We start from the raw sequence: 16,830 nt of genomic DNA on the forward strand, positions 1-16,830 counted from the left end.
GCAGACCCAATATGAGCCCACTTTGTATTCAGCTGCAACCACCTACCCTTGATCCTTACACCAAATAAATCCATCTGCCAGATGGGCAGGCACTACATACTGTGGCAGCCACCCTCACTGACCTCCTAGGAAGGGCACATTTTGAGACAACCCTAAGAGGGGTGAATTATCGACACTCAAATTTATTTGATTTTTTTGCACTAAAACATGTGAAATTAAATTATGGATTCAAACTCAAATGTCTGCTATTTATTTAGTGCAAAAAAAATTAAAATTAAAAACTTGATAGAAGTCAATTGGAGTTATTCTAGGCAAAATGTAGAGATTTTTTGATTCTAATGTTTCAAATTTTTGTAGAGCTTGTAGACCCATTAAAAATTATGAGTAGAATACGAGTTTGATGCATTCCAATTTTCTTCCACGGTTTTATTCAATAGTTTTCTACATTACATTTTTAGAAATTCAAAAATTCTAGTTTATTTGAACTGGGGAAAAAAACTCACAAATTAATTTTTGATAAATATGTCCTCCAGTAAGGGGTTGCCTGTAGAATTAGAACCAGGGTCTGAGATTCAGGGTCTGGGGCAGGTTACTTATCCTGTGCAAATATGGAGGCAAAAATGTTGTGCGCTCATAAATAAACTATAGACTCATACTAGCTTTTAAAAGGAAGATAAACACTTCTTATAAGGAAAGGTCTAGAACTGCAATATCAGGGGATTTCCTGCTCGGTCTTTATACTGTAGTACCACCACCAGAAGCCATTGTCCCAGACCAAAGAAAACATAACATTTTGCTCTGATTTTACCAAAATGTGTTTTTTTTTCATCTCAAGTGACATGGTGAAAGCACACCTGGTGAAACTCTGTGTAAAGAACATCCATGAGTTACCTGTTGAAACTTTGATACAAATGAGATCTATGGTGAACTATCAAAATACAAAATAGAAGATATCTTCACTAATCAAAAAAACTTTGATGATATATGTAGCGATACTAGGTCACATACTGTCTCCTTCTTCAAGGTCCTTAAAGGGCATGTAAAGGTAAAATAATAAAATCCCATTTTTACTTTCTTAAATGATATATACTTTAATTAAAAAATATGTACCGTTTTTATAAGAAACCTGACTGTATGCAGTGAAATTCTCCCTTCATTTACTGCTGTGGATAGGAATTGTCAGACGGTCCCTAACTGCTGAGCAGGGAAACAATCATACTTATGTACAGCAGGGGGAGCCCCCGCCTTACTTCCCAGCCATGCAGAACTCAAGCAGCTTTGTTTGTTTCCCTGTAGAGCAGTCAGAGACTGTGTAGAGCTTTATATTGGATTTCACCTTTACATCCCCTTTACTGTTTCCAACTCCAGCTGCAGGGACAAAGATCATGGAGCCAGATTTAAACAGATAAACTGGGATTCTATTTGGAGGATTATTTTGCTGCAGTAACTGGTTCTGCAGAGTTAGATAAAGTTTGTATTAAACAATACAAAAACTATAAAATCCACATTAGATTACATGACAACACAGGACCCAGTGCAGTCTGTATATTCTGATTATTAATCAGTCTTGTTGTATCTGCTTCCGGCAGATATTATTTGACTTGTGCTGTTTTGATAATTTATGACGATCCCTAAGCAGCCCAGACCACACTGAGCATGTGCACAGTCTTAGTCTTGCAAAGATGTATAACAAAGTTACAAGATGGTGACCCCCTGTAGCCAACTTTGAAAGCATAAATCATTTGTTTGATTGGGCTTGTGGTGCAGTAAGTTCATGTTAATGTTTAGTTTACAAAATACAGCATTTCTAGCCTTATTCTATTTTAGACTTTACTTCCTCTTTAATAAGGTTTTTGCTGGTGGCCTATAGAATTCGAATGGTTTCCAGGGTAGGAGGATGATTAATCTTGAATTTTAATTTGAGTTTGTTGTTTTAAACTCGAAATTGTGAGTTTTGACCAAACTCGAATATTCTAATTTACCATTCGAACCTTATAGCTATACCTATAGCTACTTTTATTAGGTCTTTTACATGGAATTATTGTACCATTAGTGGCATAACTCTGCTACCTATGGAAAATACATGAAAAATGCAAATTCCTTTACCAAGAAACATTTTTTCTTTGTGGTTAAGGCCATAGTTCACCATTTCAAAAGCCTGGACAACTCAAGTTTGGGAAGTTTGTAGCTATCTTTTCAACCCTTGATATGCACCAAAATGTACAGCTACTGATCATAAGTCTACAGGGCAAAATCATTCTTTCAAATAAAAACCGATGATGGGACTTTATGTAATTCATTTAAGACGATGAACTCTTAATTGGAAATAGCTTAATAATGGTTCAATATATGGAGTGGTTTTTGCCAATATACTGTATAATCATACTGGGAAGAGGGAAACACCCCGTAGAACAATGTTAACTGCTAGAGATTCAGAAACATCAAACATCAATCGGGAATTTCATTATTCTAAAGAAATGTAAACTCAATTAAAAAAAAAAAAAAAGCTTCTCTAGATGAAGACATATATGCATTACATGGAGTACAGAGAGTATGAATACAAGACAGAAAATGTGCCTTGGGTTACAAATTTGCTACCACTTGAATATGACTCGTAGCAATTGTCTGTTTTTTTTTTATGAAATCGTGTCCTTAAAACAATTGGGCGTCCAGTTGGTCTTCCACAGCAACAGACATGGATGTGTCTCTGGAGCAGTTAGAATGAACTTCGCTTCTTGTTACAGTCCATTCTCACTCTCTTGATTTCCCACGGAGATATAAGACGATACAGAAAAAAAGTCTGTAAGATTTGAATTCAGCTGTGAACATCAGCTAACCAGGTAATTGTGCATCTCTCTGGAATTAATACTTAAAACCACGCCTGAGTGATTACCTGGCAAAGAAACAGAAGAGCGTTATTATACTATTTTACGTGTCGATACAGTTTCATTTCTCACTACACACTGGAAAAGAAGGGTGGTTTTACAAGTACATAGAAAAAAAGGTGCAATAACAACAACCAAAAATCTCCATGTCTGATCCATGACAAAGCATGGATATCTTGGTTGGGTTGTGGAGGAACCATAACTGTGGCAAGGTCTATTGTGCAGTGATAGTGTAGATATTGTTGAGGGGACACTGGGGGGAGAGGAGCAGGACATCCATCTAACATGCCACTGACCTGCGTATGGGCACTGGTAGGCATCGACAATAAGGGGATCGTGTAGCTGCTCAAATTTCCAGCTCTGCCAGAGAGCCTCACTGCAAGGCAATGGTGTGGAGGAATTCCAAGGATGGGCCATAAAAACAGTAAGCAAGATAAAATATATAGGATACAGAGGATGAGTGAAAGTGGAAGCACACTGGTAGATGTGCACAAAGTCAAGGGGAATAGAAATTAAAGTGATACTGATACCTCTAAACAAATGCCACCATTATGTTCCTGACATGAAAATACACTGAGATAGTATATTTCTTCCCTTTTACCATTAGTAACTCACTAACTTACTAAGGTTTCTTTCTAAGGAAGGTCAAGAGATAGGGCTTTTAGATGTGGGCAGTGATACGATGACAGTCCGGAGGGTTTCTTCTTTAAAGGGATACTGTCATGGGAAAAAAAAAAAAAATTTCAAAATGAATCAGTTAATAGTGCTGCTCCAGCAGAATTCTGCACTGAAATCCATTTCTCAAAAGAGCAAACAGATTTTTTTATATTCAATTTTGAAATCTGACATGGGGCTAGACATATTGTCAATTTCCCAGCTGCCCCAAGTCATGTGACTTGTGCTCTGATAAAATTCAATCACTCTTTACTGCTGTACTGCAAGTTGGAGTGATATCACCCCCCTCCCTTCCCCCCCCCCCCAGCAGCCAAACAAAAGAACAATGGGAAGGTAACCAGATAACAGCTCCCTAACACAAGATAACAGCTGCCTGGTAGATCTAAGAACAACACTCAATAGTAAAAACCCATGTCCCACTGAGACACATTCAGTTACATTGAGAAGGAAAAACAGCAGCCTGCCAGAAAGCATTTCTCTCCTAAAGTGCAGGCACAAGTCACATGACATGGGGCAGCTGGGAAATTGACAAAATATCTATCCCCATGTCAGATTTCAAAATTGAATATAAAAAAATCTGTTTGCTCTTTTGAGAAATGTATTTCAGTGCAGAATTCTGCTGGAGCAGCACTATTAACTGATTCATTTTGAATTTTTTTTTTCCCCATGACAGTATCCCTTTAATAGACCTATGCAAAGCCCACTGCCATTACACAAGAGCCCTATACTTGGGGCACTAGAAATTGTAGATAAGACAAGAGTGACCGTGTACTGGCAGACGTTAGCCTCTGGATGGGCCACTCTTGCCACAATGTTTGTTTGTTTTGAAATAAAATTCTTTGTTTTAAACTACTGAGTGGACGTGGAGTACTCGCCGACTTCTCTTCTAGGGCCACTCTTGCTAATGAGGTCTGTAGCTTGGGAAGCCAAATCTGGCAAAGATCTGATGGTTTGACCAAATTGTGCCAAATGGGTCTTGCTATGAATGGCCAGCTTTAGATGTGCCAATATCACTTGAAATTCTGTTTTTGTGTATGATAAATCTGTATCAAGCTGTGGAATTCTGGTATCTTTACATCTGTTAAACAGTAACAGCAGAGTCTAATGAAATCTCAATTATTTTTGTGCAAGAACATCAACTTTTTTCGGGAACAGTTTCGTCATTGTTCATTGTTAGGTTTACAATATATTCAAACTACATAGACATCATTTGCATTCAGATTAAAAGCTGGATTCACAAAGCTGTGAAAAAATTGGAAATGCATCCATGTATGGAAAGGTAAACATTGTTATACACAAAAGGGACGAGAAGACTGATGGTGTCAACGGCTCTACTTCTCCTGGGGTTGGAGGCAGAATATGAAGTGAAAAATGTCTATTTTTCATGTTTTTTTCCCCTTCACAAAGATTTACAAATCACATGTACAAAATTGCTCTTTCTCAAGGATAATTCACTTCTGTAGCTCTGGTAACTACTTACTTTAGGGTAAAGACTGTGCAAAATAAGTCTAGCAACTTAGCATTCAGCCTTTTACCTTGATGAAGTTATTAAACAATGAGCAGTGGCTAAATGTTTGTTCATGTTGAAAAACAAGGACAACAACTAGCGACAACTACGTTTGAAAGCCAATACGCCCAGCTGTGATATCTATGCATTGGTCATCAATCCAGGGCAGTATTGTAGAGTTGCCCCTCCAAAGGATGCCCAGTTGGAAGCTCAAATAGGGTAACATTTGGGGAGAATGATTTTTTGCTCAGCCAGATACTTCTGAAATCCCAGCCAGGAAACACAGTAGTTAGAAAGTTTTTTGCTCTCCTAGGTACTTCTGAAAGCCAGAAGATGAAGTAGTAGATACTTTTAAAAACCCAGCTTGAAGATCAAGTAGAGATATAGATGATTGCTCTCCAAGATACTTCCAGGACTAAAGTCATCACCCAGACCACTGGCTGTGGGTCACCTAGTCTAAAGGCCAGATAGGGTGAAATTCAGGGAGAATGCCTTATTGCTCTCCTAGATACTTATGAAAACACAAATGAAAGGCCAGTTAGAGATATATGCTGTCCTAAATATTTGTGAAACTATGTCCAAATATCTGGAACAACAATCATTTTTGTGTGTCTGTATCCTTGTTATGAGCTAAGGGGTTCCTGACCAATACTCAACCTCAAAGAAGATCTTGAACCAAAAAAGACTGTAATTTGCATGTCTCCGCCCATGATGCCTTATGGGAGAATTAAAAGTCTAATTTTTGGTCTCTAGGCAGTGCTGTGTGTATGACATGAAACAAGTAAATAACTTCGGATTTCAGAAGACTTCACTTTCCAAAAAAGACTGAAAACAACTGATTTGGCATTTGTAGGCAGTATCTTGTGTAGAAGGCCATTCTACAGAAAATAACTCTATGGTGGAATTCCATTAGACTAAGATGCTTGAGTAGGAATTTAGTCTGTTTTTCTCCCAAACTGTACTGAACTGTAGAATGAAATGTAAGAACTGTATGGTAAGATACTAGTGGTTGCAATGAAACCAAAATCATGTGTAGCTTCCATACATGTTCCCAGCAGAGAGCAATGACTTCACTTTTAATACACAGAAATAGATTACAATAAAAAGGACTGAATGGGGCCATCGGGTAGGCAGAGAGGTCATGCGAGGTCATATCCAGCCCACAGGCAACCGTCTTGAGATCAACATTATCAAGGGCACTTCTGCTATGAGGGAAGGTGAGGACCCAAGGTGGCCCTGAACATTATAGTTATTCAAAAAGTGTTAATGTCTTTTAACAATGTTCCTCCTACCACAACATGTCCATTTGTTAAGGTTCTAATTTGGTGAACGCCTGTGACATAAATAGAAAAAAAGACACGTTTTGGGCAAAAAATACCTTTTGCCCAAGTATTTCTCAGAGAGTCTCTCTGTTGGCCGGTAGGGATGTAGCGAACGGCGGAAAAAATGTTTGCGAACATATTCGCGTCAAAAATGCGAACGGTTCGCGAACGTCGCGAACCCCATAGACTTCAATGGGAAGGCGAATTTTAAAAGCTAGAAAAGACATTTCTGGCCAGAAAAATGATTTTAAAGTTGTTTAAAGGGTGCAACGACCTGGACAGTGGCATGCCAGAGGGGGATCAAGGGCAAAAATGTATCTGAAAAATACATTGTTGACACAGCGCTGCGTTTTGTGCTGTAAAGGGCAGAAATCACACTACGTCACTCAGGTGATGTTTCTGGACACGGAATGTGAAAAAGCTCACACAGCTAGGTGGCACTTGGTTAAAGACTGGGCAAACAATGCCTGCAAGGGCAACGTATACAGTAGTGGGTACGGAATATATTATTGCTGCTGTAAAAACATCACTCAGGTGATGTTTACGGACACGGAATTATTATTGTTATTTAGACAGAATGTGAAAAAGCTCACACAGCTAGGTGGCACTTGCATACCTCCCAACTGTCCCTCTTTTGACCACTCAACCCCCTGTCCCTCTTTTGTACTGGAAAGTCCCTCTTTTCTCTGAACTGAACAGCCAGAAAAAAAACAGTTTCTAACTTAATTAGCTTTTGGCAGAGAGCTCAGAACAGCTAACAGGTGCAAATAAGATACTTTGTAACAATTTTGACTCTGGTTGGTGCTGGTAGTGGTGAACTACTAGGAGGAGCAGCACACCAGTCCCACTCCCCAACACAGCTAGACTAATAGCACTGGGCTCTTACAGTAGCAAAGTAAAAAAAACAAAAAAGAAAATAAAAGCAGTCCTTACAAGGACTATTGGGTTACAGGCAGCAGTCAGCAGATGAGAGATCAGCAGCAGTGCCCACAGCAGCTACATACAGAGCACTGCAGTAGAAGGTAGATTACTAGCCAGCAACAGGCCCGGACTGAGAATTAAAATAGGCCCTGGCATTTCAGGTACACAGAGGCCCAATCAGCCCTCACAGAGGCCCAACACAGCCCCTACCAGCCCACTAAACATTTACTTTCTATGGGACCTTATAGCAGCCCCTCTGGCATTTGCCAGAACCCACAGATTGCCAGTCCGGGCCTGGCCAGCAAAGCTACCTAACCTAAAATGTCCCTCAAATCCCTGCAGAGTTCTGTCCCTACAATACAGAGCAGTATCAAGTAGATTACTAGCCAGCAAAGTTACTATCAACTGTCCCTCAAATCACTAAACAGCTCTCTCCCTACACTAGCTCTTCCAAGCACACACAGGCAGAATGAAAAAACGCTGCAGGGCTTCAGTTTATATATGGAAGGGGAGTGGTCCAGGGGGTGTGGGGGTGGTCCAGGAGGGAGAGCTTCCTGATTGGCTGCCATGTATCTGCTGCTCTGGGGTGAGAGGGCAAAAATAAGTGCCAGCTAAGGCGAACCCAAATTGGCGAACGTCGCGCAACGTTCGCGAACATTCGGCGGACGCGAACGGTCGATGTTCGCGCGAATTAGTTCGCGGGCGAACAGTCCGCGACATCCCTATTGGCCGGCAATGTCTGTGTGACATCCAGATTAGACAGCATAAAAGGATGTCAGTCTGTTCATATTACCTGATGCAGGGTGAGTTTTGGAATGTTTGTCAGGCATATCACTTTGCATTAGTGCTGGTACATTAGCACAAAACATTTCTGGGAAATATCCTGCACACTTGAATGCAGATAATAAAAACAAATGGAAGCATATTACCATCTGACAAGTTGTAAAGCTGTGTGCTAGAGTTTGATGCCGATTTGAGCCAAATGTATGCAGTTTGGCCTGAGGGGCATTGCAGGGATATTTTCATGGTGGACTTGGCAGTTAATGGCTTCATTCCTGAAGTATAGTCGTAGGGTTGGTTGTCTGAGTGAAGTCATGATGCTATGAGTCATATATCAATATTTTTATGAAGCTTTTCATTCATCCAGGTCACAGTATACAGTATCTAGTAGTGATAAGTCTTAAAGGGATACTGTCATGGGGAAAAACATTTTTTTCTCAAAATGAATCAGTTAATAGTGCTACTCCAGCAGAATTCTGCACTGAATTCTGCACTCAAAAGAGCAAACAGATTTTTTTATATTCAATTTTGAATTCTGACATGGGGCTAGACATATTGTCAATTTCCCAGCTGCCCCAAGTCATGTGACTTGTGCTCTGATAAACTTCAATCACTCTTTACTGCTGTACTGCAAGTTGGAGTGATATCACCCCCTCCCTTTTTCCCCCCAGCAGCCAAACAAAAGAACAATGGGAAGGTAATCAGATAACAGCTCCCTAACACAAGATAACAGCTGCCTGGTAGATCTAAGAACAACACTCAGTAGTAAAACCCATGTCCCACTGAGACACATTCAGTTACATTGAGAAGGAAAAACAGCAGCCTGCCAAAAAGCATTTCTCTCCTAAAATGCAGGCACAAGTCACATGACATGGGGCAGCTGGGAAATTGACAAAATGTCTAGCCCCATGTCAGATTTCAAAATTGAATATAAAAAAATCTTTTTGCTCTTTTGAGAAATGGATTTCAGTGCAGAATTCTGCTGGAGCAGCACTATTAACTGATTCGTTTAAAAAAAAAAATTTTCCCATGACAGTATCCCTTTAAACAACTGGACTTGCTCATCAAGTCTACTTGTTTTGAATGTATCACTGTTAGATACAGGGCATCAATAAAGAGCAACAAGAACCTTTATCTGTGCAGCATTTCAGATTTGTCGTGGCTCATTCAACTTTTGAAATGGTTTAGTGAACATTAAATGCAATCTATCATCTGCAAAACTCCATGCCAGATATTTAGTATATGGATCCATGTCCTGCACAGGGATACACAGTGCTTGGAGACATCTAAACAGCTACAAAGCCAGGAAGGGTGGATGAGTCCCTTCTTATTCATTGCAACATGTCTTCAGCTAAACTGCCAGTGAGCTTGTGAGGGAGATAACTTATTGGGCTATTGCTGACCAGGGCTAGAGATAAGCAGCAGAGGTGCAATGTAGGGGGTAGTAAGAGGGGGATGATTGTGGGGGAAGGAAGCTGGCCATAAATGCAAAGATCCGATCGTGCGAATCATCGTACGATCGGACTTTCCCATCTCCCGACCCGCCACTAACCATTCAGATCAAAGTCTTACCAGTCAGATTAGTAAAAGAACAGATCAGCAATGTTCTGCCCCTGACAGCAATCGTACGATATCTATGTCCAACCAAAGCTAGTGACAGTCTCCCACTGAAAATCGTACGATCGGCAATACACGCAGAGATATTATCGGCAGCCGACAGAAATTTTCTAACCTGTCCGATCGACCAAACGACCGATCTCCGCCGGACGAAAAATGTCGGGACTCTCCACACACGGTTTGAAAATCGTACGAATCCTCGATTCGTACGATCAGATCTTTGCGTCTATGGCCAGCTTAAGTAGAGAGTGGAAGGGGTGAGCAGGTTGCTTTTGTGGAGCGCAGTTGTGGGCTGAGGTTTTGCAGAGCTTGGACTGAGCAAAGAGAGTGTATTGCTTTGGGCAGCAATACTATTTGGCCAGGCTCTGCTGCTGGTGCTCAGCACTTATGGGCTTCAAGGGCACCTGCAACCTTAAACAGCTTCCCACATCAGTGGAACAGGCTAATAGAGCCCAGACTCTGATTGGGGGAAACAATACTTTTTTTAAAAAAAATTGCCTCCAGCGCTAGGCTGCCTGCATTGGAAGGAGCTCACGGTGCAGGCGGCCATGTGGGAACACATGTATGTGCATAAGGAGTGCTGTAACGTGCTCATTATGCGCAAGCATGTGGTGTCAGATTGTGAGGCACTTAATCAGAAGCAGTTGTTCCCTCTTATTCCCTCTTGGCTATGTTGAAAAAAATTCTTTTGTGTGCACATTTTAAACGTTTGTGCACATTTTAAAAATTTTACGTTCAGGTTAAAATGAATACAAAATGTTGTAAAATAATTTTTTGTGTGCACCACATATTGTTGTGAGGGTTAGCCTCAAAATCTGTGTGCATACACATGAGCGGACAGCTTAGATTGAACACTGGTCAGAAGCTCATGATGTGCATGCACGCCACACAACATGGCAGCTTGCACCCAGCTCTCTCCCAGTGCGGACAACTTAGCGCTGGTGAGGGAAACTATTTTAGGGTGACAGGTGCCCTTTAAAGAAGAACTAAAGCCCCCACTGTGATAAGTCCCCACTGGCCCCCTCCACTGCCTCCCCCCTGCTAAGTGTTACTCCAGAATTTGTGTCCCCTGTAAGATTACTGGCAGTACATGCAGAGTGAGCGCAGGGGAGCTCACAGACGCCATATTTTACAACTGCGCATGCGCCAGAAGTCATGGAGATTGCTAAAGCGTTGAAAGAAGATCCGAAGGTTACCAAAGCGCTGGAAGATGGCGCCATTGAGCTCCGCTGCACTCACTCTGCATTTGCGGTCAGTAATCCTACAGGATACTCAATTCTGGAGTAACACTTAGCAGGGGGGAGGCAGGGAGGGGGGCCAGTGGGGACTTATCATACTAGGGGGTTGAATTGTGCTTTAAGTCAGTTGTATAGGTGACCATATAGCACGTTTGATTTTCAGAAATGTTCAGGAACCTCCAGGTAACATGGAGTCACTCATATGCAATTCTAGAAGAGGTGAACATTGATGCGCCAATTACTTTTTATGCACAATAGATTCCCTCTAATCTTTCTTCCTACGTGGATTGTAAAGCAGTCCCTTGAAAACAAACAATTTACTAAAAAGAAAAAAATAGTCACAAAACACTAATCAGAATGACACAAGAAGAAGAAGAAAGGCCCTTTCATTACCTCTCCCATGTCCTAGAGTTTGCGAGTCCATGTCATCATCAATAAACTCCTCTCCCTGGATAATGTTCTGGGTGTCCTCGCTGTGATTGACTGGACTTGTCATTTCCTGCTCTTTTTCATTATGCATCTGAGCATAAACATTCCTCCCCGGCATTTTCCTACAGTAGGAGCAGAAAACAAAGTTTTAATGCCAAAAAAAGGTTATCTGGTAGATTCAGAAATCATCTGATGTACAAAATGATATGTCCAATGGCTAAAGCTACAGATAGATGGAAGTTCAGCATCTTATTTGATTTATAAGTGCAGCCTACAAAGACCTCAGGCTAATGTTCTCCTGTCAATATACTAGGCCACCTGTGTACAGCAGACAAATCTATTCAATGAAATGTACTGGTTTTCTCAATCCTTAAAGGGCATGTAAAGGCAAAAAAATAAAAGCCCATTTTTACTTTCTTTAATGAAAAAGAAACCTATCTCCAATATACTTTAATTAAAAAATGTGTACCGTTTTTATAAGAAACCTGACTGTATGCAGTGAAATTCTCCCTTCATTTACTGCTGTGGATAGGAATTGTCAGACGTTCCCTAACTGCTGAGCAGGGAAACAATCATACTTGTGAACAGCAGGGGGAGCCCCCGCCTTACTTCCCAGCCATGCAGACATGCAGAACTCAAGCAGCTTTGTTTATGATGATCCCTAAGCAGCCCAGACCACACTGAGCATGTGCAGAGTCTTAGTCTTGCAAAGATGTATAACAAAGTTACAAGATGGTGACCCCCTGTAGCCAACTTTGAAAGCATAAATTATTTGTTTGATTAGGCTTGTGGTGCAGTAAGTTCATGTTTATATTTAGTATACAAAATACAGCATTTCTAGCCTTATTCTATTTTAGACTTTACATGCCCTTTAAACAGATTTTTTATGGTATACTTTTTATTTCTAAATTACACTGTTTACATTGCAAATAATTCACTCTACAAATTTTACTCTCGCACAAGTCACATGACCTGAGGGCTCCAGGGAAACTGACAATATGTCTAGCCCAGGGATCCCCAACCTTTTGAACCCATGAGCAACATTCAGAGGTAAAAGAAGTTGGGGAGCAAAAATGTTCCTGGGGTGCAAAATATGGGCTGTGATTGGCCATTTAGTGGCTCCTATGTGGATTGTCAACATATATTAAAGCTCTGTTTGGCAGTGCACCTGGTTTTTATACAACCAAAACTTGCCTCTAAGCCTGGAATTCAAAAATAAGCTCCTGCTTTGAGGCCACTGGGAGCAACATCCAAGGGGTTGGGGAGCAACATGTTGCTCCGAGCTACTTGTTGGGGATCACTGGTCTAGCCCCATGCTAAATTTCAAAATTTAATATAAAAAAATCTGTTTGCCCCTTTTAAAAAGGATTTCAGTGCAGAATTCTGCTGGAGCAGCACTATTAACTGGTGCGTTACTTGTTTGGTATTACTTTCCATAACCTTCACCACTCATACATCACAAAATAAATGTAATATTATATGACATTTCTATTGAGATATTTCATTTTATTTTTATCATATGAGAACACAGAATCAAGCACATGTGCTGTTAGTTTTGAATTAAATGCAAAATATAATCAATCCCCATCAGGATTTACCCAATTTTGCTTATTCTGAATTTTCACGCATACATACAGTATGGGCATATGATGGGTTATTCTTCTAAGAGAGCAGACTTAATTAGCTGCGTCTTGAATAATGACAGGAAATAGGAAGTGCCATGTTGCTTTCTCAAGCAATGCAATGGAAATACCATACGCAGACTTCAATAAAGCAGCACTGCCAGTTGGCAAAATACTGACAATGGGAAAATGCTTACTTAGCCGTCTTCACTATGAAGAGACATGGGAGAACCAATTTTTTTTCTTCTTACGAACGATAAAAGCCAAAGATAATATTGCTTTTTTGATAAATAAAGGGCAGTATCATAAACATAAAATGTGTAAAACACGGAGCATCAGAAATTGGCGATGAAATATCACTTTTAATAGTCCATTTAAAAACTTTCCAAAATGTACATATAACGGCAAGGGGATCTGTGTTTTACGCGTTTCGTGGCATCTTGTCACTTCTTCTGATGAAGTGGCGAGATGCCACGAAATGCGTAATGCGCAGATCCCCTTGGCATGATATATGCACATTTTGGATCGTTTTTAAATGGACTATTAAAAGTGATATTTTATTGCCGATTCCTGACGCTCCACATTTTACACATTTAACGCTATAGATTTCCTGTGGGGGACAGATCACACATGCAGCACGGATACAAGCGTTTAAAGGGCATGTAAAGGCAAAAAAAGTTAAATCCCATCTTTAATGAAAAAGAAACCTATCTCCAATATACTTTAATTAAAAAATGTGTACTGTTTTTATAAGAAACCTGACCGTGTGCAGTGAAATTGTCCTTTCATTTACTGCTGTGGATAGGAATTGTCAGATGGTCCCTAACTGCTGAGCAGGGAAACAATCATACTTATGAACAGCAGGGGGAGCCCCCGCCTTACTTCCCAGCCATGCACAACTCAAGCAGCTTTGTTTATGACGATCCCTAAGCAGCCCAGACCACACTGAGCATGTGCACAGTCTTAGTCTTGCAAAGATGTATAACAAAGTTACAAGATGGTGACCCCCTGTAGCCAACTTTGAAAGCATAAATTATTTGTTTGATTAGGCTTGTGGTGCAGTAAGTTCATGTTTATATTTAGTATACAAAATACAGCATTTCTAGCCTTATTCTATTTTAGACTTTACATGCCCTTTAATAGGAGGTATGATGCTCCCTGGCCTTTGAATGCACAAAAGGCTAATTTCATGTCTGTTTAACATTGGATTATTTTAGAATCCCAACATAATTCTAATTATCTAACTTGCCTTTTGAATTTATAAAGGATAAAAGCTCCGACTGGTACAAGGCAGATTGCGAAGATAATGAATATGGCCCAATATCCTCCGGCTCCTCCAATTCTCTGGGAGTCTGGAATGACAAATACAATAGATAGTTGGTAATGTTTGGGGCAGAATAACATCTGCTCAGATACAGCACGGTTCAACTTCAACAATTCACTAATCATGGATTCCTGTAGAGGTTTTGATTTTAATTAACAATTACTTGGAACCACATGTAATCAGACTCTTGTTTAACTATCATCCCAACATTGTGTGAGTACAACTTGCTTAATCATCTGTTGTTAAAACCAAAGAACCCTTGAGACTCCTACATTAAGACATGTGAGATGTCATTTATGGATCCCTGGGGGGTAGAGTGTTATGGGTGCAGGAGTGCACCCCATTGTGTTCACTTAAAGGATAAGTATCCCCTAAAAATAAGTGAATGTCAAATTGATGAGGATGCTATTCTAAAAACTTTTGCAATGTACATTCATGATTTTTTTTAATTCCAAGATATTGAAGGATACATGTGCTGTTAATATAAATGAATTTTGTTATAACTGCGCCACCTGCTGGTCATTTTCCCACCAAGCTGACCACCAAGTAGTCAAGGAAGTTGTCAGGAGAAAGAAAGAGGCTGCTCTCATGTTCTTCTGCTTAGGAAAGATTTCTAATTTTTTTCCTAACCAGAAGAACATCAATACATTTATTCTTTAATATCTTGAAATTAAAAAAATAAAATAAAATAATGAACGTACTTTGCAAATAGTACCCTCATCAGTTTTTCATTCACTTGTTTTAAGGTTTACTTATCCTTTAACAAACACTTGTGCCCCAGGTAATTCTTTACTTTGCACTGAGTGCAACATTAAAAATGTGGTTCCCAGTATAGAGAGCAGCATCAAAAGCACAGGCCAGCCCTGTCTCTACTGCCTGCCATCTGGCTCTCTTTAACTTGCATGTGTAAATGACGTACAAATTAGGGGGGTATATAGCTCTGTATTCGAGGGGAAACAGGCAATTCTATGTATTCTGGAAAGGAGTGCAGGACCTATGGCAATGCTAGAGGACCAGACGTGTCAAAATGGGAAACAATGGCTGATTGCAGTGCGAAAGATACAAAAAAAAAATGGCTGATTGTGGCCCTTTTTCCGCTTTGCATACTGAGTTTTGCATTATAAATGTCCCCTGTTTTATCCTCAATTTCCTCTACATTAATAGTAAGCAGAGCTCTTGGTTGGAACTTGGAGTTGACAATGGAGACTCTTCTAAATTATCTCAGTATAGTTATACAGTCTTTTCATTCTTTGTAGGTTACCTGTTCTCCCTTGTTTGTTATAGTTATACAGGAGCAGTGACCAGCTCCATGTTGTAGCTCCCACCCCTCCCAGCTATAAAAGGGCGATATCAAATCCCCTATTGGCAAACATTTTAAATCCTGCAGTAAACGGGGTATACAAGACTTAGGGGTAAAAATAATTGAAAGAGTACCCATGCCTATAAGGGGTGGTGATCCACTTCTCTCTTTAAATAACCGTGAAGTTTTTTGGATTTTGACTTTACATACACGCAATCCAGATGGATTAAATACAAGATTTGATATTTCTTACTTTATCTAGATAGTTTAAGTGGCTAATCATAATGTATTACTGTATGTATCACAACTGTTTCATGTTTCACTAATGGATACTTTTTAATGCACTCTGTAATCTATTACCTATTTTTGGCCATTAGAGGTCACTGTGTATATTAGCTATTTAAGTTTGGATTTTCACCTTTTCTTTTATGCTTATGATTAAGGGCAGCTGAGCCCGAAACGCGTCAAGCTGAAACCACAGCGTGTATTTTTAAACATGGTTCAATAAAGATTTTCTATTTTAACTAAAACGGCCTGGTGTGCGGAATCGCTCTTCTCCATTTATCCTCCCAGCTATAGTCAGGTGATCCCACTGGTGTCTAATAAAAGGGCAGCCAAGTTTGGGAGTTTTACTTTGAAAGCAGCAAGTAAGTTGCAGGTAAAACTTAGTCCCTTTGTAAAATGTATAATGAAGCAATAGAAATCTTAATGAATCAGATAAAATTGAGCGTAGGACTGGCCAGATATGGGATGACTTTGACGTAGTTGATCAGTTTAAATATATTGCAGTATATGGACAAACAATCCCTGTTTTGTTTAAAGGGTAAGGCATTTTTCAGTAGCAGAATGCACAAAATGTCTCTGTCTTAAATATATTGATAATGGGTTGAGTGCAGAGGACTCTTATATTTGTCTATATGTATTTTGTGGTCACAGCCTCATTGCACCCCCGCCTAATGGTTTTAGAAATTAGTGGTGAGCACAACTTTCCCTTGTCTGCCTCACCAGGTGGCATAGGCGAGTGATGTAGTGATTTCACTCAATGTTCATAAATCCTAATCTTTTAGTTACTGTACTGTACTTTATAAATGGGGGAGGCTTTTTTGTTCTTTGTACAAAGACAAATAGGTTCCATCAGTTGATGAGAAACTAAACAGTTTGTATGTTATTAATATGATGTTCTATAAAAATCAGAGCATAAAACACGACT

The 16,830-nt window shown here is 39.9% G+C and overlaps 1 protein-coding gene across 2 annotated transcripts in view; it reads right to left on the bottom strand.

Moving 5' to 3' along the window:
* Positions 1-1,767: 1,767 nt before the first annotated feature.
* Positions 1,768-16,830, bottom strand: part of sorcs2.L (sortilin-related VPS10 domain containing receptor 2 L homeolog) — a 575,441-nt gene continuing 560,378 nt past the window's right edge. Inside the window, exons 25-28 of one of the 2 annotated variants that reach the window (XM_018228485.2) lie at positions 14,246-14,348; positions 11,339-11,496; positions 3,182-3,261; positions 1,768-2,893 (exon numbers count right to left, since the gene is read on the bottom strand). In XM_018228485.2, coding sequence (XP_018083974.2) covers positions 2,870-2,893; positions 3,182-3,261; positions 11,339-11,496; positions 14,246-14,348 — 365 coding nt within the window. In that variant the 3' untranslated portion in view covers positions 1,768-2,869. The remainder of the gene's footprint in view (positions 2,894-3,181; positions 3,262-11,338; positions 11,497-14,245; positions 14,349-16,830) is intronic. The other variant, XM_041587770.1, reaches the window with a different exon arrangement.

This window comes from Xenopus laevis, chromosome 1L, assembly GCF_017654675.1.
Source record: "Xenopus laevis strain J_2021 chromosome 1L, Xenopus_laevis_v10.1, whole genome shotgun sequence".
Lineage (NCBI taxonomy): Eukaryota > Metazoa > Chordata > Amphibia > Anura > Pipidae > Xenopus > Xenopus laevis.